The sequence below is a fragment of the Miniopterus natalensis genome, chromosome 14 (assembly GCF_054644295.1).
Source record: "Miniopterus natalensis isolate mMinNat1 chromosome 14, mMinNat1.hap1, whole genome shotgun sequence".
In the NCBI taxonomy this organism is placed as follows: Eukaryota; Metazoa; Chordata; class Mammalia; order Chiroptera; family Miniopteridae; genus Miniopterus; species Miniopterus natalensis.
The window spans coordinates 35,285,615-35,309,019 of NC_142094.1; the positions used below are offsets into that span (position 1 = coordinate 35,285,615).

A 23,405-nucleotide genomic window follows, 5' to 3' on the forward strand; every position below is an offset into this window, starting at 1 on the left:
CTTCCAGGCAAGATGGGGTGTCCTTTAGAAGTCAGTGACTTTGATGTATCAGGCTCAGACAAAATGAAAGACAGGAGAAAAATCAGTGAAACCTAGCATAGGTAGGGGCAAAGCAGAATCACAGAAAAGCTTTTCTTAAGAATCCAGGCAATGGGAAATCTATAGAGACAGAAAGTTGATGACAGTTTGTTAGCATTAAGAGCAGGAATGGGGATGAGGGATGGAGGTAATAGCTTTAGGATATGGGGTTTCTTTTTGGGTCCAAAATTGAGAGTGGGAATGGTTGCATATATTGGCGAACATATTAAATACCACTGAAATGTACATTTTGAATGAGTGAATTGTATGGTATGTAAATTATATCTTAAAGCTGTTTTTGAAAAAAGACAGGGGAGAAGCCAGGTAAAAGGTAAGCCAACAAATCCCAAGTAGGGAAGACCATGAGACTCTTACTCAAGAGCAACCGGAGATGAGGTTTACCAGGGGTTCACATATCAATGCTTGCATCATAAAGACCTTCTTTTCTCCACGATGGCCACAAAGAGGTTGCTCTTCTAGTAGGCTAAACTATCGCATATCCATCATATTATTTACTTCTTAAATAAGGCAAGAGCAGTAAGAAAACTGTTCAACTTTTAACTGGTTAAGGAAAAACATTCTCCTATGGGTTTCAGTTTGACCAAGACCGTGAACCAGGCCATTGTATCAGTTTGTAAAACATTCAAATCAGTAGGATCTGTACCCTTTGCTAAGAAAGTTAAGGTGAATTCATGCTCTTTCAAAGAAATCCCATTCCCTGAAGTAAAACAGCACGAGTTGAGACTCACAGTTCACGATGTCACCTTGAAGCTGCAGAATCTGAGGAACTGGCATCGTGAGTATGACAACATCAAACAGTTCAGGGGAGCCCGTTTCCTTGGAGACTTCCCACTGGTCATTTCTCAGGTTGATCTGGGTCACACATTGTCTGAAATAGATATCAGCACCTGTTCCAAAGGCAAAATCATGCTCACATAAGCTGAACTGTCCATATGAATAAAGGGGGAGAGAAGAGTCACCAACTGCATCCATTCCGGTATGTAAAATGGTGTAGTCTGTCCTCTACGGTGCCCGGGGTTCACTTTCTCTACTTTCTTTCTCAGTTAGTGGGAATTCATTGCCTTCTGGCACCCGTGGGCCTGCCTACCAATGCCAGTTCCGGGGGGAAAAGACTATTACAATGAATAATAATAGTAAGCATAGCTGGATTTTTATTAAGGATCTACTATATGCCAAGACTATGCCACTTGATATACATCATATCGATTAATTTCACAAACAAGGAAACAGATTCAGAAATGCTGTGCCATAATTTAAAGCTATACCCCCTTACTTTGAGCTCACTGTCATTGTGGAGCAAGTATACATTTTAGCAAAGGTGTTACTTCTTCTCTTTAGTGACAGCAAGAAAGAGCAACATTCCCTATTGAAGGAATTATTATTCCCTATTAAACCTGCAAAAGGTCTCTGTGAGAGAAATCCGAGGCCACATCAATGGATGATTGCCTTTATTAAAAAGACTTCAGAGAAATACAATCTAGAATATCACAAAGGTATTTTAATAATTATTTGAGTAGTTATTTGATTAATATTTTCTTCCCTTTTCATCTGTAATTAAGTCTGTTTTGTTTCTATATATAGCATATAACATATATAGTATAGCACTTGGCACCTACTAGGTATTTAATCACTATTTAAGACAGCGATTTTCAACCTTTTTCTCTCATGGCACACATAAACTAATTACTAGAATTCTGCAGGACACCAAAAAATATATTGTTTACCAATCTGACAAAAAATAAACAGGTATAATTTTGATTCATTTATACTGGACAGCTATTGTTGCATTGGCCGTTGTGATTTTTTTACCTCACAATCTAAGGGAAAAGAGGTCAGTACCTCCAACGAAATAGTATGGTATTGCATGTTTTAAAAATTCTTGTGGCACACCGGCTGAAAATCACTGGTTTAAGAGAATGAATTATGAATCAGAAACTGGAAGGTAAAATATAATTAGATCAGTAGGTCTCCTTGGTCCACTGGCACTCACCTCACATGCCAGTTTTCAGAAAACTCTGATTTAAAAACAAATTCACTTTTATTCAGCCTCAGGAATAGAAAAGGAAGGTATGAAAATGAAACAAGAAAAAAGCACACTGAAAGGAAACCTCATGTTACCAGCCAAGAAAGAGCCAGCTTAAGTCCAACCTTGGCCATGAAACCTCGTTTCTGTAGCTACTCCAATTCAATGTGACCCGTCTCATCTAAGACATCCCTTGATCACCACTGCCTTTACCACTCATTCTGACATTAATTTAAAATATCTGTAGGTTGTAGGTATGTCTTATCTATCTATGTCAGGCTCCTCCATGTCAGGTCTCCCGATCTCACGTCCCTTCACCTCTTCCACTGTCCCTCAAATAATGGCCACAACATAGCAAGTACTCAAACTTTTTTATCAAATGTAAATACGTTAGAAGAAACATGATGGTAACTAGGCCCTGGGATCAGTTTCTCTTTGAGAGCAAGAGCTTGGAAACAGTGCTTCAACTTGCCTGAAGGTTTCGCTAAGGCCCCTGCTTGGGGAAGGTACCAATAATTGGAGCTTTCCACTCACAGCCACCATCTACTTTACTCCAATGAGAGTGGCTCCACCTCACTTTGTTTTATTTATTCAGGATGTCTCACTCCCAACTTAGGTGCCTCACTCTAGTCCTGGTCCTGACCTGGACCTCAACTAAGTCAAGTGACTTCATACATTTTATTCAGCTGTGTTTCCACATAATATTCCCTTTGACAGGAGCTTACTTTGTTATTGGTGCTGGTGAATTTATGTGTGCTTAAGAGAACTGAAGCCCACTGACCTAGAAATGCTACATATCCATCCAGTCTTGGACCTGTATCCCAGTGACCACAAAGCGTTCTGCAAGGTGCATGTCAGTGGTCCTCCAAGTGTGGGCTCCAGACCAACAGCACCAGCAGCACCTGGGAACTTGTTAGAAATGTACATTCTCAGACCCCAGCCCAGATCCACTAAATCCAAATCTCTGGGGATCAGGCCCAGCAGTCTATATTAAACACTCTCCCACCCCCAGGCTTATTATGATGCACACTAAAGTGTGAGAACCACGGGTGTAGATGACAGACCCAAATCCAACCCCACGACTGGTAAAATCACCCAAAAAGTAGTACCCTGCCAAGAGTCAGGAGTGATAGTATAGCTTCTCTTCCTGCTACTAGGAGTGAAGTTTCTGGGGCAATGGCATTTCCTTATGAAATTAACTATTAACTATCAGAAAGTCCACATGTTAAAATCTGTAGGCTCTGGAAACTCTCATTTTAAAAGAGAATTACATAAAATCTCTCGAGAGTTAATTCTGGGCTTAGTAGATTTGACCACCTCCATCTCTTGTATAATATTCTTCAATGGCATCCCACTGCACATAAGATAAAGTATAAAATCTTTAACATTACTTACAAAGCCCCTTACGATCTGGCCCGTCTTAGTCTTGAACTTCCTCTTATCACCTTCTCCCTCATTCACTACTCTCCAGTCACAATGACCTTTTAGTTCTTCAAATGCACCAACTTGCTCCTACATTAGAACAGTTCCAATTTCATGTGTCCACTGCGTGGAATTATCATCACTCAGCTCTTGGCCTAATTCACTCTTGCTTACCTTTCAGATACCCATGAAAACATTAGTTCAGTGACACTTTGACATCTCTCTCCCCCTCCCCCCACTCACATTGTTAGGTCTTCTTCTTATACACTCTCTCATAATGCTCTCACTCCTTCTTACCATGTATTATGTGCCTTTGTGTGTGTATGTAATTAGTTTAATGTCTTTCCTCTCTACTGCACTCTACATTACCAAAGGCAGGGACCATGTCCCTTATTTACCACTGTTTCCCCAGAACATAATATTTAATAAAATGTTTTAAAGAGAGCTATAAAGATATCAGAATATTAAGAAGGTTTAAACATTTTACAAAAGCAAATGTGTTTCTGTTATGTTTATACAGTTTTATCCCCTACCTTCCTCCATTTTAAAGAGAAAAATCTAAAGTCATTTTCCTACTATAATTTCCTACAAATAGGTTTTAGGGAGTAGCAGTTCAGAACTGATCAGATGAAAGCTGAAGAGATGTGAACACTAACTAAATGCACTGCTGAGAGAGAAAGAGAGAACTGATAGATGATAGATAGATGATAGATAGATAGATAGAGATGAGAGAGAGAGAGAGAGAGAGAGAGAGAGAGAGAGAGAGAGAGAGAGAGAGAGAGAGAGAGAGAGAGAGAGATAGATAGATAGATAGATAGATGGATGATAGGTGATAGACAGATAGATAGATGATAGATAGATAGATAGATAGATAGATAGATAGATAGATAGATAGATAGATAGATAGATGATAGACAGACAGATAGATAGATAGATAGATAGATGATAGATAGATAGATGATAGATAGATGATAGGTGTATTATAAACATAGGCCAAACATGGTATAGAATGGTTTATGTAAAAATTCCCATGTGTATATTTTTTAAATAAATATAAACATACATGAATCGATAGAGGCAGCCATGTAGATTACTAGATAGATGCATAAACATTTCTCTGGAAGCCTACACTGGAAACTGTTATTAGTGGCTACTTTAGGGGAAGAAAACTAGCTGTTGAGAGGTAAATAAGAGAACATCTATTTCATAACTTTCTTTGTAGTATTAATATTTAATTATGGGTATAACTTTTATTTTAAAAGAAGGCAGAGAAAATCCTATTCCCACCTGATTCTTGCAAGTAATGCTTAATAATTGAAGAAACTCCTTGAGGTGCCACAAAGTTAGCGTCTCCTTCTTTCGTCACCATTCCTTCAATAGGAGAGGTCAGAGGTTTCAAAACGCCATGAGCTAACAGCTCATCATAAAAACTGAAATAAATCAATATATAACATAATCATACACCATCATTAGCTCTAACATACCATATTCTCTTACAAGAACTCTTAGAGATTATACTACTACATAATAACTAGAAACCGTCCTCTGGTCAGCTCGGCGTATGCTTTGTGTTAATAAATAAATCAGGCGAAGAACAGACATGTTTCGAGAATCCATAGATCTTCCGCTGGCATCGACTCACCCGTGGTGTGCGCGGGCGTACCGGGGCGTGCGGGTGATGTACTGGGCGCCCAGGTCCACGCGGCTCCGCGCGTCCCGCGGGCTGCGGCACGTGGCCATTCTTCCCCCTTGAGGAATCCACAGGGAAACGTCTCTGCGTTAGCGATGAACGCTATTCACCCCGTGTTACCCCAAATGGATTACTTTACAGCTGTATCAGAAAACATTTATTTTTATTTATTTATTTTTTTACGTTCAAGGTTTTGTCATCCAGCACTGACAGGAAGTAATGGAGCGACAACTGGGTCGCTGATGGCGAGGTATTTTTGAAAAAGGGCGCAGGAAGAACGCAGCAGGGCTCCGCAGCGCCCCTCGTGCCGCAGGTGCCAACGCGAACGACGGGCACGGGGGTGAAGAGAGGAGCCTGTGAGTGAGGCGTCGGCGGGAACGTCCGCTCCGGCTTTCGCTCGGCCGCCGGGCGCCCTGAGAGGAGCAGGATTCGGTAACCGAGACCCTCGTCGTCTCGCTCCGCGGGCGCTTTGGGAGCCTCCGGGTCTGGAGAAAGCTGCAGAGGCACAGGCGGCCCTGACGCGAACCTATTCACCAGCGACGGCGGAAGGCCCGGGCCGCTCAGGCCTGGCCCCGGGGCCCCCGACCCTCGGCCCTCCGGCCGTCGGCCCCCGCGCCGGCGAGGCCCGGCCCGGGTCGCGCCCCCTCCCCCTCCCCCGCTTCTCCCCCCCCGCCCGCCAGCTCCCGGCGGCGGAAGTCTCCGATCACGTGACGCGCCGCGCGCAGCGCAGGCCCGGCCGCGCTGGGGCCGAGCGGCTGCATTTTCCTCAGGCTTTACCCCCGGTGGGTCCCGCGCCGCCTCGGAAGCGTCGGCTTCTGTTCCATTAGACGACCCACCTGAGTCCCCAGCTTTGTCCCACACGACGAGGTGTAAAGGACAGGCCGTCTCCTTCCTCAGGAGCGCCGCGCACAAGCTTCCCGTCAGCCCGGCGCCCACGATCAGCACCCGCGCCATGGCCCGGGGACTGCGCGGCCCTGTGGCCGGGCGGCCGAGGCCGAGGCCGGGCTGCGCGTCCCCGAGCAGTCCCGCCGCCCGCCTGCAGGGGCGGAGAGGCGGCGCCGGGAGCTGGGAATGCCTGGAAGCGGGATTGCGAAAGCGCTGGGACGGAGGTCCCTGTGTTCACTGCCTCGTCACCGCGACCTTTCCCCGCAACGCCTCTCCTGTCCCTGATCTTTGCGAGGCCGACTCCTGCGCGTCCAGTCACGTTTGCAGGTCACCCAAAGGGGCCTTCTCTGGGGGCTGGACCTAAAGCGGCCACTCAGCGACTGTTCCATGAGCCTGGCTTATTTTCTTCATAACGCTTGGTCACTTGGAGAAGTCATCTTGCTTTTACCCCTGCTGGCTTATTTACTGTTTCCTTACTGTCTTTCTCCTACTAGAATTTAAGAACCAAGAGGGCAGAGACATTGTCATATTCAGTACAGTATCCCGGGCAACTGGAGTCAAAGGGAGAGTTCTCCGAACCCGCGACCTCGCCGGCTGTCGGCCTGGAAGGTAGACAAGCCTTTCGAGGACACTGCTTCAAGTAAGCGAGGCCGAGTGCTGGTTCAGCGGGGTGATTTCAGTATTAAATATCCTTTCTCATAAAGTGCTTTTTAATGGTGTAGGATGACTGTAAAAGTATAAAATGCCACGCCAGTCCGCAGAGGAGATCTACGAGTAGGATGCACAGCTCCGTCCATCCTCACCTAACTGTGTCATTGGTAACGTAGAGAATCATCGATGGCACACCTAACAGCTTTAGATGGTATAAAAGCAAGATGTGGGGCTATTTTAAAATAGGGATTTTAAAGTTTTCCAATAGGCAGCCACTGAAACAAATTTAACCAAAAGGAAATTGGGCAAGGATATTCAAAGCATTACCCTGGCGTCTAAAAAATAGTTTTACAGAGTCAAGGAAAGAAGGCTTAGAACTTTGGTTGACCCTCATCATTATTAAACAGTATAATAGAGATGCCAAGACAAAAAGTAAATATGAACCTATGCCATGATAAATGAATTATAGTGTGCAGAAAAAAGAGGTGACAATCCCACGCTTTAAACTGGCCAAACTACATCTAATAGGTACTAAGTTCTGGATCCCAGACTTTAAGACTTTAAGAGGGTCCTTTAGAAACGGGTGCCATTCCAACAAAGAGTGACCAGGATGGTAAACAGACTTGGTTATCTTATGTGAGCAAGTAAAGAAGATAGAGATTTCTAGCTTAGAGAAGATTTCAAATATGTGAAAGACCTTAAGGGAGGAAAATAATTAAACTTTTTCAATGCACTATAACAACTGATGAGAAGCTATAAGAAAGTGGATCCTGTTTTAACTCAAATAACACCCTTAAGGAAAAATTTTAAGTAGATACATCTAAAAAGGAAACAGATTAACTCAGGAAGTAGCTTTCCCAGTAGCTTTTAAGAAAAACTGGATGAGTGCTTAATGGGGGATATAGGAAAAGGAACTGAAGTATTTTGTAGAACAGCAGTCCTCAAACTGGGGCACCTAAAAGTAAATGAAGATTTCCTAAATGGTAGCCAGGTATAATTTTAAGAGAATCAATTTCCACTGCTGAAGATACATTTTCCCTTTGCTTCTCAGGGAAAAGCTGGGACTTTGGGAATCCCTCCCAACTGTATGGTTTTGTGTTGGGTGGGATTTATGGTGTGTGTCTCAGCCTTTCCTACCCATTCGATGTGGATATTTTCTCATTTGCCTAATGTGTAGAAATTGCACAGCTAGTTTCTAGATTTCTTTCAAAAGGACTTGATCCATGTGTTCAGTATGTTCATAGGAGGAGAGGCATTCAGGAGCCTCCTATGTCACCATCTTTAAAAATTGCTTAAGTCATTATATTTTTGATGTGTAACTCAAGATTTCACAAAATTAAGTGACATTGTTTAACAAAAGTTCTTTTATTTCTATCTACTTATTATGTGAACAAGGTGTTGTAGCAGTTTTAAATTTCAATTACATCTTATTTCAATTACATCCAACATATTTAGAAATAGTATACTGTCCTAATCACTTGGTCAAAAATATTCACTAATATTCTTGGTTTATCTTCTCTGGACCCCTGAGTTATTCATATGTTCATAAATCCACTGTTTGCACTTTAAATATTTGAGGCTTTTCTACATTTTCTACAAATTGTTATTCATTTTCAATTTAATCCTGTTGTGGTCTGAGAACATATTATGCAATATTTTAATACTTTTGAAATTTATTAATACTTATTTCATGGTCAACATATGGTCTTAGTGAATATTCCTTGTACACTTGAAAAAAAAGTTGTGGTGTGATGCTCCATAAAAGCTAATTTGTTTAAGTGTTTTGCTGGTCTTGATCAGATTTCCTCTATCAATACTGATACATTATTAATTAACTTTCAACACATGATAAAGCTCTCAGAGTTGGACAAAACAATACTATAATGAAGACTTCAAAGACGGAATTTGTGGTGCAAAATAGGGTAGTTGGGAAAGCATGGATTTTGAAATGAAGCAAGCCTGAATCTGAACCCTGACTGACAGTTACACATTGTGCATCCTTAGACAAATTATTTAATTTTTCAGAGACTCAGTTTTCTTATCTGAAAATGGTAATATTTCCTACCTCACAGAATTTAAACGGCTGAATGGTATTTACTGCAATTTTAATAGTATCGACATCTGCTTTTATATGTAGATCCCAAATGTGGTACCTCTTCAAAGTGATATCTTTTATACTAAACCTTGGAACTACTCACGGTGCCTTTCGACATCAAAGATTTGTGAACCCTGAAACCAGTATGAATATTGTAAGTTGCTAGGAAATAAATGCTCAGCTGATGAAATAACAGTGTATGCTACTATTCAACTTTTTCATTTAACAGATCTATAGTCAAATTTATCTCTCTGCATTGATATATTTTTATATAAGTTAACTAATATTCTTCATCTGTTGTACAGTTCACAGTTTCCCCTCAGGCCTTATTCTGTCTCTGTGATGAATATATATATAAATCCAGATTATAAATCCTCTCTTCTATATATGTACATACATACAGATTTCAGCTATAAGCTTAGCTATGTACATAGACACTGAACATTTATGGTTAAAAAATATTTTAAAATTGTATATGGGTGAATAGGTAAAAGTATAAGTGATTAGTAGTTTAAAAAATGAGTTAGTTCTGAAGTATCTCCTTGAAGACAGGGATTTTTTTGTTTTTTATTTGTCCATAAATTCCTACTGTATAAGACTGATTTAGGTGTCTATAAATATTTATTACTGAATGAATCAATGAATTGGTGCAAATAAAAACAGGCCCAAGGTTGAGAAAGAATATGAAAGTTCATTATTATATTACTAAATTAGATTGATTGACTAACAATCTTATTCTAAAAGGTTTCCCTTTTCTTTGCCTAGAGTCAAATTATTTCCTACTGGGGATACCCAGATGAAGAGTATGATATTGTAACTGAAGATGGTTATATCCTTGGCCTTTATAGAATTCCTTATGGAAAGACAAAAAATGATAACAATTCAGGTATTATTCAATTCAAGATAAATTTTGACTCTCTAGGGCTTGAGATTCTTAACTTTTCCATTTCTTCTCAGTGAGTTTAGGACAAGAGAAGTATTTGAAGATTAAGTGAACAGTTTACTCCCTCGTACATCTCTCTACATGCCTCAAGAAGAGAGTGTGATTCTCCCCCGACTTCCTGTTCACAGAATGGTTTTCAAGCGTGGTAGAACACAAATTATATCTCCCAAGTTTTCTTTGTGGATCACTTCACTTGTACATGTTTATTCTCTGGAACTTGTTTAATTGGGGATTAGAAATACTCTGAAATTCAATAGCATTATTCTGAAGGATTGACGAATGGCTGGAAAAAAATATTTTGTCATTATGGCTCTCTAGTCATAGTAAAGAGATCAGGCTGGAAACAGCCTCATGGATCTTTATTCCAACAATAGGTGCATTACTAGCAGCAGAATGAGGTACAAAAATATGTGCTAGAATTTGTCACTAGGGTTATAATCCTATATCTGCCACTTACTGGCTGAATATGTAATGGGTTACTTAGCTTATTCATCTAATTGCTCAAATACAAGCCAGGAGTTTTTTTCCTCTTGAGATTTTTTCCCAGAAAAGAATTTTTCTCATATTATGGGACACTCAAGTTTTCATTTTGAACATTAAGTGTATTTCATAAAATACACATTAATTTTAAACAACCTCAATCATATATAATTTTGGATTCTTATAAAGGGCATATCTAGTAGGCAGAAAATGTTAACACAGATTTAACATAATCATTCCTCAAGGTATGTCCTACTTTTGCAAATACTGTAATAAAACATTTAAAGATAATTTAAAAATACAGTAGAAGCCTTAGAATTCTCTAGAAGCAGGGCCTAAGGCATTCAGGTGAATGTTATTTATTGATGGAATATTGTCAGGAGAAAGTAATGTGGAAATCAGGTTAGGTCAGGGGAAGGAACTAGCTGCAGTAGGATCTCAGAGGAGCTCATGGATTCATTAATTGCACTGCAGAGGTGGTCTCACTTAAAGATAGGGTGCTAGCTTTTTGCATTCCCATATGAGTCATTACCTAAAGACTACCCATGGAAAGAGAGGTGTAATCTCCTAGGTGAGACAATTCTCGTTTGTCTGGGGGCAATTCTACAGAGAAAGGGGCAATAGTGAACCCTTCAGAAGCAATTTACAACAGCTAGAGGAATGGTCCATCTGCTTAGTAAAGGAAATCTAGATGGGACACCTAAATAATAAAGTGCACCCCTTGCACTCCTCAGATCCACTTGTTCTTCACATTGAGTGTATTTCATTTAGGAATAGCTTTTCCAGAAACATGGTTGGTCAGAATTTCTGGGAACACTTACAAAAAAAATGTTAGTGGGGCAAATTACTACATCTGCTATTGCAGCTAACTCTAATGCTATAACTGGTACTCATAAATTCCCACCTCCACTACTCATTGTAGATTCCCCTCCCACCCAGTTATCTTTCCTGAGGAGGTAAGCCAGGCTCTCATCACAAAGGACTACTATGTTCATAACAGGTCATAGTTGCTCTACTTGTACATTTACAGTTAAAGCATGGCAGTAACAAAAGGTGCCCCAGAGAATCACTGGATTACCAAATGTATTTTCCCTGTTGTCATTATGTATCAGCAGCCCTACCTCCTCACGATGATCAAGGCCAATTACTCCCACCAGTATAGTCATTCTTTTCTTTGCCTCCCAGTCTTCTAGCGCGAGGAGCCCAAAGTGACCAGGCAGCTGTCATAGCTTTGTTTATTAAGATGTTTACTGTGTGCCCTGGTAGAAGCATTTTCTCTCTGGGAACCAGGACCTCTAGATCTCTAGATCCTAAAATAGTGAGGACAGAAAGTGCCTATCCCTAAGGGAGTTACTGGGAGAGACAGTGGATCCCTAATCCTTTTTATCTGAAACTCGTGTATTCTACTAAGTAGGCGAATCAGCACTATATTAAGGCCATTTGTTTAAGGTGTATAATGAATCCTGAAGGATAGCACCCATACTTCCAGGATGTCATCTCCCAGCTGGCATCGCCCCTGAGCCTTCAGTGTGTTATTTCATTGCTTTATCAGGCTGGCAGTCTCTTGATGGTAGTTGGGGGGGGGGAGCAGGGCATGGTGTTCCACGTAGGTAGATCAGACAGACAGACTGTGAACTCTTGAAGTGTAGTGCTGGTTATGGTCCTATGTGCAAGGAAAGGCAAATCATAGCATAAATGTGAATCAGTACTAGTCATAATGAATTGTTGCCCTTTCTAGGAGAAAGGGACTGATGTACCCAACTTGTCTCCGAGTTTCTGATTGGTCTCCTTGAGAGTAGATACCATGTGAGAGCTCTTTTGCTGGCAGGTCAGATATACTGCCCCTTGCAGTAGCTCTGTCTCCCTAGGTAAGCAAGCCCGTAATGATGGGCCAGAGGATGGCATAGCAACCTCTGCCATCATGGCTATGCTTTTTGTGAGCCAGTTGCACAGCACTGGGGTTGCTAAAAACAGTGAAATTGGTTGCTTCATCTTAAGCACTTGTTTGGTTAGTGTACTCTGTGTAGAGTGATTGAGTATTGTTGTAGGAGGCTGGTGGGGGGAAGAGTTAGAAGAGAGTTTCTTGCTTCTACATAACTGCTATTTCCTTTCTCAGGTCTACACCCCAATAAGGACTCTTTCCAATATTTTCTGTGTGTTTCATGTTGGGCTCATGAGAAAGAACTTGTAGGAGGGTGTTTCTACTATACCTAGAAGCTTCACCTATACCTGGCCCTCACCAATTTAATTATTCTACCTGAGCTGTCCCAATTGTGTCTCCCGTATAGGGAGGACTTATGGCTCATGTCTCTTCTCTCCTTGCAAGCACCTGTCTCTCCTCAGATTTTGGGCCAGAGTTTTGCTTTGTCACACCATGTCTCTGATGAGGTGTGTTTTTTTAAAGTTATGAATTTGAACTTAGTTCTTTAATAAAGCGTGAGTGATACTTCTTTACAGTTTACTAAATATATATCTCAAAATGGAAGCAGGAATTTTCCATTTCTGAGCTTTTAAATTCTGGCAATGTCCTCACCAGTGTATTTTTTTAAACTTGGTGAATGGAATATCCTCCAAGGTCTTCCAAGGCACATTTATTGGTTGGTGGGTGATCTGGTCTTATTTGATAGATTTAGCATACCTACATATAAACTCTTGCATCTTTTCCTTCACAATCTGCTGTTACAATTCTGGAATTTTCTAAGCTTCCAAGAAATCTCAGCAGAGTATCAGGAACCATTGCCAGTGTCACTTCAGTCGATGATAATGAGGTGGATTATGTGTGAATGATAACCTGGGGGTAAAAACCAAGTTACTAGTCAGCATACTTTACACTGTTTAAAAGATGTTATTTCTCAAAAAACTTGGAAGTATAAGGTAGGGCTTTGGAATTCTGTTAAGTGAGTAACGCTGAGTCTAATGATTATACCTATATTGAATATGTCTGAAAAATGTGATAATATTGTTTTATGAAATGAAAAGTGGGAAACTCATATAAATATAATATTTTATTTAAAAAATATATATATGGGTGCTCAAATTACTATTAGATATTTGAATATTCGATATCCTTAACATTTATATGTTTAAGTGGGACATGGCCTAATTGCCCACTTGGTTATTTGAAAGAAATTCATTAACAAACTGTGTTAAGGAATTCCAACATATAATGAGATTAAACATTATTAACTTACCCTATTCATACCATTTAAAAAATATATTCAAACTGTCATGTATTAAAAGATTGAATTTCAGATGAGGTATTCATGTAGACATTACAAAATTTAAAAAGAAATTTTCTGCTTTTTTCCCCCTAGCTCAGAAGCTTGTTGTATACTTGCAACATGGTTTGCTTACATCTGCCAGCAGCTGGATTTCCAATCTTCCTAACAACAGCCTGGGCTTCGTTCTGGCAGATGCTGGTTATGACGTGTGGATGGGGAACAGTAGAGGGACTATCTGGTCCAGAAAACACTTGTACCTAAAATCAAATTCCAAAGAATTCTGGGCTTTCAGGTACAAATAAAATCAAGTAATGTTTCATTTTATTTTATAAGTGTATTGAACATTCTTTTTTAATGAAACAAAATAGAAGTCTTCTTTCTCAATAGACCTTACTTTAAGCTTGTTTCTCATTTTTCAGTAGTGATCTCTGTTGAATAACCCCACCCTTCCTTTAATTACTCTTTCACTCGGTAACCTATATATTTAGTCTATCTCACTATCTTTAGAACAGTCAAACACCCTTTTATAAGACTGCCTTATGGCTGTTTTATTTCCTGGACTTTTTGTTCTCACAGAAGTCTATTCAGTAGATACACTATACCATGTAACTTCTTGATAATACCCAACAAGAACTGAAAACTGCTTTTATTCATTCATTAAATTCAAATGTTAATATAACATTAGTAGAAAGTTCATTTTTCTTTTTCTTATGTAGTTTTGATGAGATGGCTAAATATGACCTTCCAGCCTCCATTGATTTCATTGTGAAGCAAACTGGACAAGAGAAAATATTTTATGTAGGCCATTCACAGGGCACTACTATTGGTATGGCAAGAAAGACTGTTGCTAATATTCCTTAATTACATTTTTTAAAATTTGTAGATATACTTCTTAAGGATGTAGATAAGCTTCTCAACCTATAAGTGAAGCAAAGCAGAACTGAAACAAGCTTGGAATAGCAGCGCCCTAGGAACTTACATCCGACTTCAATTCCACATAGTCTTCTCTATGAGGAATTGATTGTATAAACAAGATTGTTTATGGTTTTGTTCGTTTTCAATTGTATAAAAGTTGTATATTCATTTCAGATCAAAGATTGTAACTATTACTTGTTCCACAAATAGAAATTTCATAATTTTTTTAAACTATAGCTTAAGGCCTTATGAGCGACCTGAAAAGGTTATTTATATTTTTGCATTTAGAGCAGATTAAATTTAAGAAATACACAAAGATGAGAAAAATCTTTCTATATTTAAAGACAGCTAGAAAAGAACTTTCATCTCCTTACAACAGTAATGCTTCTATCTAATATGTAACAACGTACATTTCAGAAAAAATTTCCTTAGGCTAACGTAATTCTCTTACATGAAATTGTAAACCTGTTTATGTAAACTTAGTCTTTCTACTTTGGAATTATGCCATTTTATAATAGAAACTAGTATAAAATGAGACTTTTCTAGACTGAAGAGTGTCTCTTTCTTATAGGGATTATCTGCTTCCTACTAGAAAAAGTGTCTTGAATAACAATCTAATCCAGTTTTTCATAGATCTTTTCTCAGACATTTATTAACCATGTGTGACTTTTAGTCCAAATTCTCATCAGCTATTCAGTTATCTGGAACTAAGAATCCCAGAAAATTACTAAATTTAAAAAAGGGTGATATAACAGAGCTTGTTGACTCATAATATGATATATAATTCTTTGGTTATTTGACTTCTCAGAAACGGGGGTTGGGGGGAAGCAATAAAAATAGATAAAATATGTGCAAGTAGATAGCTTGATGTCAAGAAGGGAAAAACGACTGTCATATTAATGACTTTACACTATCAATAAAATATAAACTAGTGTTTAGTATTCTCTGTACAAGAAGGCAAGGAAGTTGTAAAATATATTAAAAGTAATAATACAATTTGACATTTATTGAATTTTTCACCTAAAGTGTAAGATTCATCTACCTGAAAATTTCACTAAGCTCATTTTTACCATTGTCAATTTTACAAATGTTCAATATTTTTTCTTATTTTTAAACTGTGATGTTACAAAACTGATTTATTGCTGAATTATCATCATTTATAGTCTATACATGTTTTTTAGTCCTAATCATCATCATTATGTTGTGATCAATATGCATGCCTTATGCTGGATTATCAATAAATGTTTGATAAGTGAATTTAAAAATGAATAAATTAATTGTTTAGAGCCCATTGAACTTAGTCTTATTCACTGTGGTGTCATTTCTTACATTCTAGTAATTACTTAATAATAGTTAACATATCTTTTTTTTCAGCTTTCATAACATTTTCCACAATACCAAAGATAGCTGAGAGAATCAAAATATTTTTTGCCTTAGCACCAGTTTTTTCCATTAAATATTTAAAAAGCCCTTTACTTAAAATGGCATTCAAGTGGAAGTCAGTGATCAAGGTATGCTGTTTCTTTCTTTTATGTAGTTGATAACCCACAATGACAGTGATTCTTACTTTAAAAGTAAAGTCTTAACTGTGCTCGTCCAGCCACCTTTATGAAGGGAATTTTTTTGTTTTATTCACACTGGATTCTTGCCTTTGTTTCTGGAAAGTAATAGGACATTACTTGTGTTACTTTTGAACAGCCCATTGCGAAAGAAAATCTAGCAGTCAAATCATCTCTAAATTCTGCTTCTAAGTTGTATCCTTAATTTAAATGTTTTCAACTACTGTGAGATATTGCGTTCAGTTATAAACACAGTGAAATCATATCATTTCTTCATGAATTATTTTGGTCTTCTAATTATGAATAAAATAAATTTATTTTATAGATTTTTTTGGGCAACAAAGACTTCTTACCTAATACCTCTTTTAAAAGAATTATTGGTTCAAAGATATGTCCACTACAGATTTTTAGCAAGATTTGCCATGATTCCTTGCTTCCGATATTTGGATATGGCATGAAGAACTTAAATATGGTAAGAACAAGTATTTAAAATGTATTTTGTCAATTTTTAGAAAGCAGCTCTTAATAGAGCTCATTTTGTGCTTTGTGTGTCATTTTATGATTTATCCATGTAAACTAGTAGTTAGATTCTTTGCCTTAGATTCTGATTTTTGTGTTCATGCCAATACTGTGAAACTGATTTGATTTACACACGGGTTATTTTGCTTCCATATTTGTGCTGCTTGCTCTCTGTAAATAGCAGAGCAGCTGTTGTGACGGGCATCTTCATCAGCCTTTGCTGTTAGGTGTTAGTTTCCTGAGGTTTCTTGAATTTAGTTTGTCTTCCATTCCCTTGTTTCCCATAACCTCTCCTCTTATATTCTGGTTCCTAACACTGCTTCTCTTACTTGCTGATCCTTTTGTAAACAGAATTAGTGCCTGTCAGTTATCTTACATGCTTTGGGCATTCATCAAAATTTCTAGAGTGGAAAACTGTTTTTAGATACAGGCTACTATTACCAAGTCCATTTGGATTGATTGTGTGTATATTCTCTTAAAGATGTAGGTTCTAAAACTTTTCAACAAATTAAACTAAAATTCCATATTTGGCAGAAGCATTTGTGGCATTTGGACTAATGGTTGGTTCTTATACCTGGACCTTTTAAGCACTTCTCAATGAGAACCAATTTATTCATTCAAAGAAAGAGAAATTTTCTCTTAATTCCCAAACACATTTTTCATGCCACAAAGATATGTTGATTTCATTCAACCTCAAGAAGGTATTACCCCAGTCCCAGAGGGCTATATAGACAATTACATAAATATGAAAGAAATGCTTCATAATAGAAGAAATGAACTCATCTATCTCCATTTTACCCATAAAGGTATAACTTCTGCCATAGAAGTTTTAAAAAAGGTATTGTAATATAGTCTATCATATTATCCTGTCCATCTAGTGTTATGTAACTACCAAGCACAGACATATACATGTTTTAAACACAGTGTTTTATATATGTCTTATTCACTGATTGACGTTCCCAGAGACTATACAGTCAATGCAAACCTAGATTACAGATTGACAGGAGAGCTGCTATATTTTTTAATCAGCTTCACTTTCAGTTGTGTAGCACTTTGGGCTCCCAGTTTATCATGGAGAAGGTTTCTTTTTAAATCTCCCAACTGCTTTGGGAGGCCCTCAGCTGATTTTTGTTTTCCTCAACTAGCTAAGTTCTCAAAATGAAACTTCAAATTCTCTAGGATAACCTTAAGAAAATGTGGCTATAATTCTTTGCTATTCTCTTTGGATTCTTAGTTATTTCTGTTCCATTTGTCCTGGTAATTTTTTTCTATCTTTTCAGTTCCTTAGTACTTTCAAAAGGTATGTTTTTATGTGTTCCATCACTTTTGATTTTTTCCATTTTGGAGTAATAGACCATATAACTTAGAAATCCAATAATAGCTTCTACATTAATGCAAAAATCATACATTTATGTATTTAAATTTATTATTATAAATTTTTCTGAAATTATTTAGTTTAAAAAATATCAAATATTAGGCTTTCTCTAGATTAAGTATAAATATATATTTTTTTAACTCCTCAGAGTCGTATGGATATTTATCTGTCACATAACCCAGCAGGAACCTCTGTTCAAAATATGCTCCACTGGAGTCAGGTATAACTTGTAAAGTGCATTTCAGTACAATTTTATCCATACTACCCAGGTTTATCTCATCATTCTAGGATTAATGCCTTAAAATGATAAATTCGGAAGGATAAAATGAAATTATTACATATTTGTATAATTCTTTATAGTTTATAATGTGTTAATGTCATAATTTATTAGAGCCACTAAACCTAAGCAATAATCAGAGCAATATTATTTTCTGTTTTACAACTGAGAAAGTGTTAATTCAATACAGTAGAATAGGCATCATATAATTCATGCCCATCATTTGACTTGCCTGAAGATTCAAAGCTATTCCTTTAAAAAAAAAACTAAGTTTAGAACACAGGTCTCCTAATGCCTAGTTTTTCACATGACATTTTCTTCTCTGTTAAGTTGTGAACTTAATGAAGACCATCATCAAGTTTTGTTCATTTTTGTATTTGCAAGGCCAAGATTTCTTGGCAAAGAGTAGATACTCAAGAATATTTGTTGAATGAATATTGATGAAGAAAAATAATTCAGTGTGAATATCATCTTAATGTTGAGAACCAGGAAAATATCACAGAAAGAACACTATTTTTTTTTTTTAAATATATCTTTATTGATTTCAGAGAGAGGAAAGGAGAGGGGGAGAGAGAGACAGAAACATCAATGATAAGAGATTCATTGATCGGCTGCCTCCTGCACGTCCCCAACTGGGGATCAAGGCCGCAACCTGGGTATGTGCCCTGACCAGAAATCGAACCCCTAGGATCTCCTAGGATTCCCTAGGATCTCCTGGATCCTAGGTTGACGCTCAACTGCTGAACCACACCTGGCCAGGCAACACTACTCTTGAGATCAAAATACCAGACATTGAATCTTTTCTTTGAACCTTACTGTCAGTGTGATATTGAGTAAGCTCATTTAATCTTTATGAATTGTTTTATTATTTCCTTAATTTAAAAAATAGAACTAATAATAATTATCTGACCTAACAAAAATATTAAGAGATTGACTAGGATGATGATTATGAGTGTTCTTTAAATTTAATAAACACTAGGTAAGTTTAAAGTATTATTAAGATATTGGTTAAGAACATTCTCATTTAAAAAATGTTTAAATCTATTGAGTGATTGTTTTAAAATAAATTATTAAAATTATTATCTTTATTATAAGTTATCTTTAGGTTCAGTTTATACCTGGTGGTAGCTAGACGGGGAAGATCTGAGCAACCTTTGCATTTATTCATTCATTGAAATGATATTTATTCAGCATTTATTATTCATCTTGTACTGTTCTATGCTCATCAGTGAACAAAATAAATATTCATGTCTTCCTTAAGCTTACATTCTAGTAGTAGATATGCAGATAGTAAACAATAAACATAGCCAACAAGTAAATTATTAAAATGTTAGAAGGGGATAGAAGCTATGGGAAAATGAGAGGAGATTAGGCATGCTGGGTAATGAATTATACTTTTCAATAGAGATGTTGGGCCAAGCCTCAATGAGATGGTGGCATTTGAGCAAAGATTTAAAGGAGGCGATAACGTTAGCAATGTGAACATCTGGGGAAGAGCATTCCAGATGAAGGGACTAGTGAATGCAAAGCCCTTAGGAGCATTTCTAAAAGGCACAGCTAAGAGGTCAGTGTGGCTGACGTGAGTAATTAAGGGGGAGAGTTGTAGGAAAAGCCAGAAAAGTAGTAGGGAGACAGAAAGGAACTTGTAGCCATTGCAAGGACTTTGGCATTCTGAATGAAGTGGGTAGCCACTGCAGGTTTTTGAGCAGGAAGGTGACATGACATGATTTACATTTTTAAAGGAATATTTTAGCTGCTACATGAGTAGACTGAGTGGGGCAAGGGTAGCTAGCAGCAGTGAGAAATTTAGGGGGTTAATCCAAACACTAATTAATGATGGCTTGCACTAATGTGTTCCTAGAGGAGGTGGTGAAAATGATTAGATTCTGAATATATATATATCATGAAGATGGAGCCAACAAAATTGAATGATGGATTATATGAGATATGAGAAAGGAGAGTCTTGGATAACTCTGAAGTTTTTGACCTAAGCAATGAAAAGATGAAATGGCCCATTAACAGAGATAGGGAGGTTTGATGGTAGAGTGGATTTGGTGGAAAGATAAGATGTTCTGTTTTGGAGATGTTAAGATTTAGACATCCAAGTGGTGAATTTAAGTAAGCAGGTTTTTTTTTATAGGAGTCTATAATTTAGAAGAGACTTATAAAAAAAGATAAACATTTGGAATATGGATGACATTTAAAGCCAAGAGACTGGATGAGCACACAGAGTGAGTACAGACAAGAACAGAGGAGCAAGGATTGAGTGCTAACACGTGAGCAGATTAAGAGGCCAGGCAGCAAAGAGTAACAAGGAAACTAAGAGGACCACCGAACAAAAATGAAGATCAAGAAAAAACAGTATTCTAGAAGCTACATGAAGGAAAGATCTCAGGGATGAGGGAATGAACAACTGTGTCAAGTGCTGCTCATGGATAACATGAGAAATTATCAGAATTGACCAAAGATTTAAAAATATCTAGGTCATAAATAACCTTGGCCAGTTTTGGTAGAAAGAGCTGCAAGGAAAGAAGTGTTCTCAGGGAAAATCAGGTTTCCAATAGAGCAAGAAGATAAAGAGGCCAGTTAGAGTTTTAAAATGTAGGCTGATGATAGAATTTTAGATGGCAGAGAGTTTTCAGAGCTGGAAGAGCTAGGAGGAGATAACATAGGGGGTGTATGGACACTTAGAAGGTTTAGGGTACCAGAGAAGATGGGTAACCTGAGAGTCTATATTCTCTTGTAATGAAAGTATAATCAGGGAGGGGAATGGACATAATCATGTTAGACCAAATAGGCTCAAAGCAGATGGTGTCAAGGGTGAAGCAAGGATATTTAGGGAAGTGTCATGTTAATTCTAGTGCACTTAGTCCTAGACACTCACTTTTGACATCTGTGAATGAAGCTAAGGATTTCTGGTGAAGCCTGCTGTCACTCCAAACACACAGGCCCCTTTTAATAAGGTAAAAGGCCTTGGGGAGAAGTGCATTTAAACAAAGAAGATAGATTCACGTTCTGTTGATTCCCCTGCCTCCCAATTCCCACCTCTTCCATTTATAATCCTATGCAAAGGAAGAGAGGAGCGAAGAAGACCACATATGCATAAACCAGGCCCAGTAAAAAGGGGCCATATGTACAGTGCATTCCTAATTTGTATCCACTGCCACTGTAATGAAAAAATGAGTATAGTCTTTTTTCTTTTTCTTTCAGCTTTTGAATTCTAGTTACTTGAAAGCTTTTGACTGGGGCAGTCCGGTTCTGAACTTGCTTCATTTTAATCAGGTACATAATTGTATATAAGCTAAAAACTATCACCCTGATCAATTCAGAATATCTTGCTGTAGATAAGGGCTCATCTGTAAAGGCTGAGAATACAATAACACAGTAAGAAGGAGCAGTAGATGAAGATCATGTAGATTTGGATCCCTGTTGTCACCTCCAACCATGTGGCATTTCCATGTTTTCTATGTATTTTAGCAAATATCTTGGAGAAGTCTAGATAAGTTGACAGGCAGTAGAATAATTAATCATCCCTCAAGAGAACATGTATATGTTTAAAATATACATAGCTCTGTGTTTATTTAAATGAGAAATAAAAGGCATAATATAGTTCTTGACCCTAAAACTACTTATTTTATTTGGGAAGATAAGATAAACACATATAAGAATTAAGAAAAAGTAGAAGTTAATGTGAACTTGGTAAAAATGGTATGAGTATAATAACAAAAGTCCTGAAGTATTAAAACCCAAGTCTGTCTGATTCAATTTACAGTTTTCCACCATACTTTTATACCGTAGCTAAATTCCATGTCTGATGTGGTTTGCTCATGTAAAGCCTGAAGTCAAATATAAAGATCAAATTCAATAAAATTAGATTTGACCTTGGTTGCCAGTAATTATCACTTATTGATAAACACATTGTCAGCTACAAAAAATTTTGATTAAAATACTTTAATGCTTTATAAATAAAACTAAAATTACTTCTGTAGAATGTTTGAATACTCTGAATTAGAACAAAATATTTTGTTTTGATTTGTATCTGATTTATTTCTAAGTAAAAATTGTAATAGCTGTTCTTTCATACTCATTGCTTCCATAGTAATCATTATTTTAGATGCAGTTATTTTAAAACAGTATTGTAATTTATCATTTAAAGAATTAGTAAATGACACATTCTAGGTATCATTCCCTGTGAAAACACTTATTTTTGTTCATTTATATTTAGACAACTGCTCCACTGTACAATGTGACAAACATGAATGTGCCAACCGCAACTTGGAATGGTAAAAATGACTTGGTGGCTGATCCTGAAGATGTTAACATTTTACTTTCTCAAATCAGAAACCATATTTACCATAAAACTATTTCTCACTACAGCCACATAGACTTTTTGTTTGGATTAGATGCATATCATCAAGTTTACCGTGAAATCATTAATATTATCCAAGGCAACCTGTAAAAACCATGGTCCTTGTTTTGAAAGATCTATATAATTTCTATTAAAAGCCAATTGTGAGTTTGTGAGTTCAATCCCAATCCAAGTGCGTATGGGAGGCAGCTGATCAATACCTCCCCTCCCTCTCTCTTTCTCTCTCTCTCTCCTCCTTTCTCTCTCTATCCTTCCCTCTAAAATCAGTAAGAATAAGAATGTTGTTAATACAGCATAAAAGTATTTTAGAGAAAAATATTTAGAGAATGTCATGTTAATTGACTTCAAAGTAGTCAGATGATCCTTCAAAGAAGGCAAATGTAATTGGACAATTATTCAGAAGAATTATCCTTTAAGGAGTAAGTTAGAAGTTTCTGGTAATGGTATACTGAATAATTCAGACCTGGAAAAATGTAAAAAATATTTACCTGAAAACAAGGAAAAGCTAGAAATGTAGTGAAGAGTTACAGGGTCAAGAAAAAGAAACCCAGAGAAATAAGCCTGGCATTCTAGATGTGTATATCCTTGCAACACCTAGTTAATGTACAAGTAATGATTAAAAGCCTGAAAAAAATAGTGGAAAATAAAAATTGTAATTCAGCCTACGAAGGGGAAGTTTCTCTGGTAAACCTCAATCCTCAGACTTCTGAGTGGAATGTCAAAATACTGTACTCTAAGACTAAAATTGAACTGGAAATTGATCTCCCTTTCAAGAACTGTAGCCCAGCTTTGGATCATATGAATTCTTAATGTACTAGGATGATTTGGGAATACTAATGCCCTAGCCATCCATCAGAAGCAAAAGTAAATCCTCTCAGGAGG

The 23,405-nt window shown here is 37.4% G+C and overlaps 2 protein-coding genes across 3 annotated transcripts in view; one reads left to right on the top strand and one right to left on the bottom strand.

Moving 5' to 3' along the window:
• Positions 1–6,194, bottom strand: part of RNLS (renalase, FAD dependent amine oxidase) — a 212,366-nt gene extending 206,172 nt beyond the window's left edge. For both annotated transcript variants that reach the window (XM_087824429.1, XM_087824428.1), the window contains exons 1-4: positions 6,071–6,194; positions 5,187–5,292; positions 4,832–4,974; positions 828–986 (exon numbers count right to left, since the gene is read on the bottom strand). In XM_087824429.1, the coding sequence (XP_087680555.1) occupies positions 828–986; positions 4,832–4,974; positions 5,187–5,292; positions 6,071–6,188 (526 nt within the window). In that variant the 5' untranslated portion in view covers positions 6,189–6,194. The remainder of the gene's footprint in view (positions 1–827; positions 987–4,831; positions 4,975–5,186; positions 5,293–6,070) is intronic.
• Positions 6,195–6,773: 579 nt separating this feature from the next.
• LIPJ (lipase family member J) lies at positions 6,774–22,632 on the top strand. The gene is made up of 9 exons (XM_016220844.2): positions 6,774–9,019; positions 9,631–9,751; positions 13,603–13,801; positions 14,226–14,335; positions 15,799–15,935; positions 16,309–16,455; positions 18,026–18,097; positions 21,365–21,436; positions 22,380–22,632. Exons 1-9 carry the CDS (start codon positions 8,858–8,860, stop codon positions 22,611–22,613), a joined length of 1,254 nt encoding a protein of 417 aa, XP_016076330.2. The 5' UTR covers positions 6,774–8,857; the 3' UTR covers positions 22,614–22,632.
• The last annotated feature ends 773 nt before the right edge of the window (positions 22,633–23,405 follow it).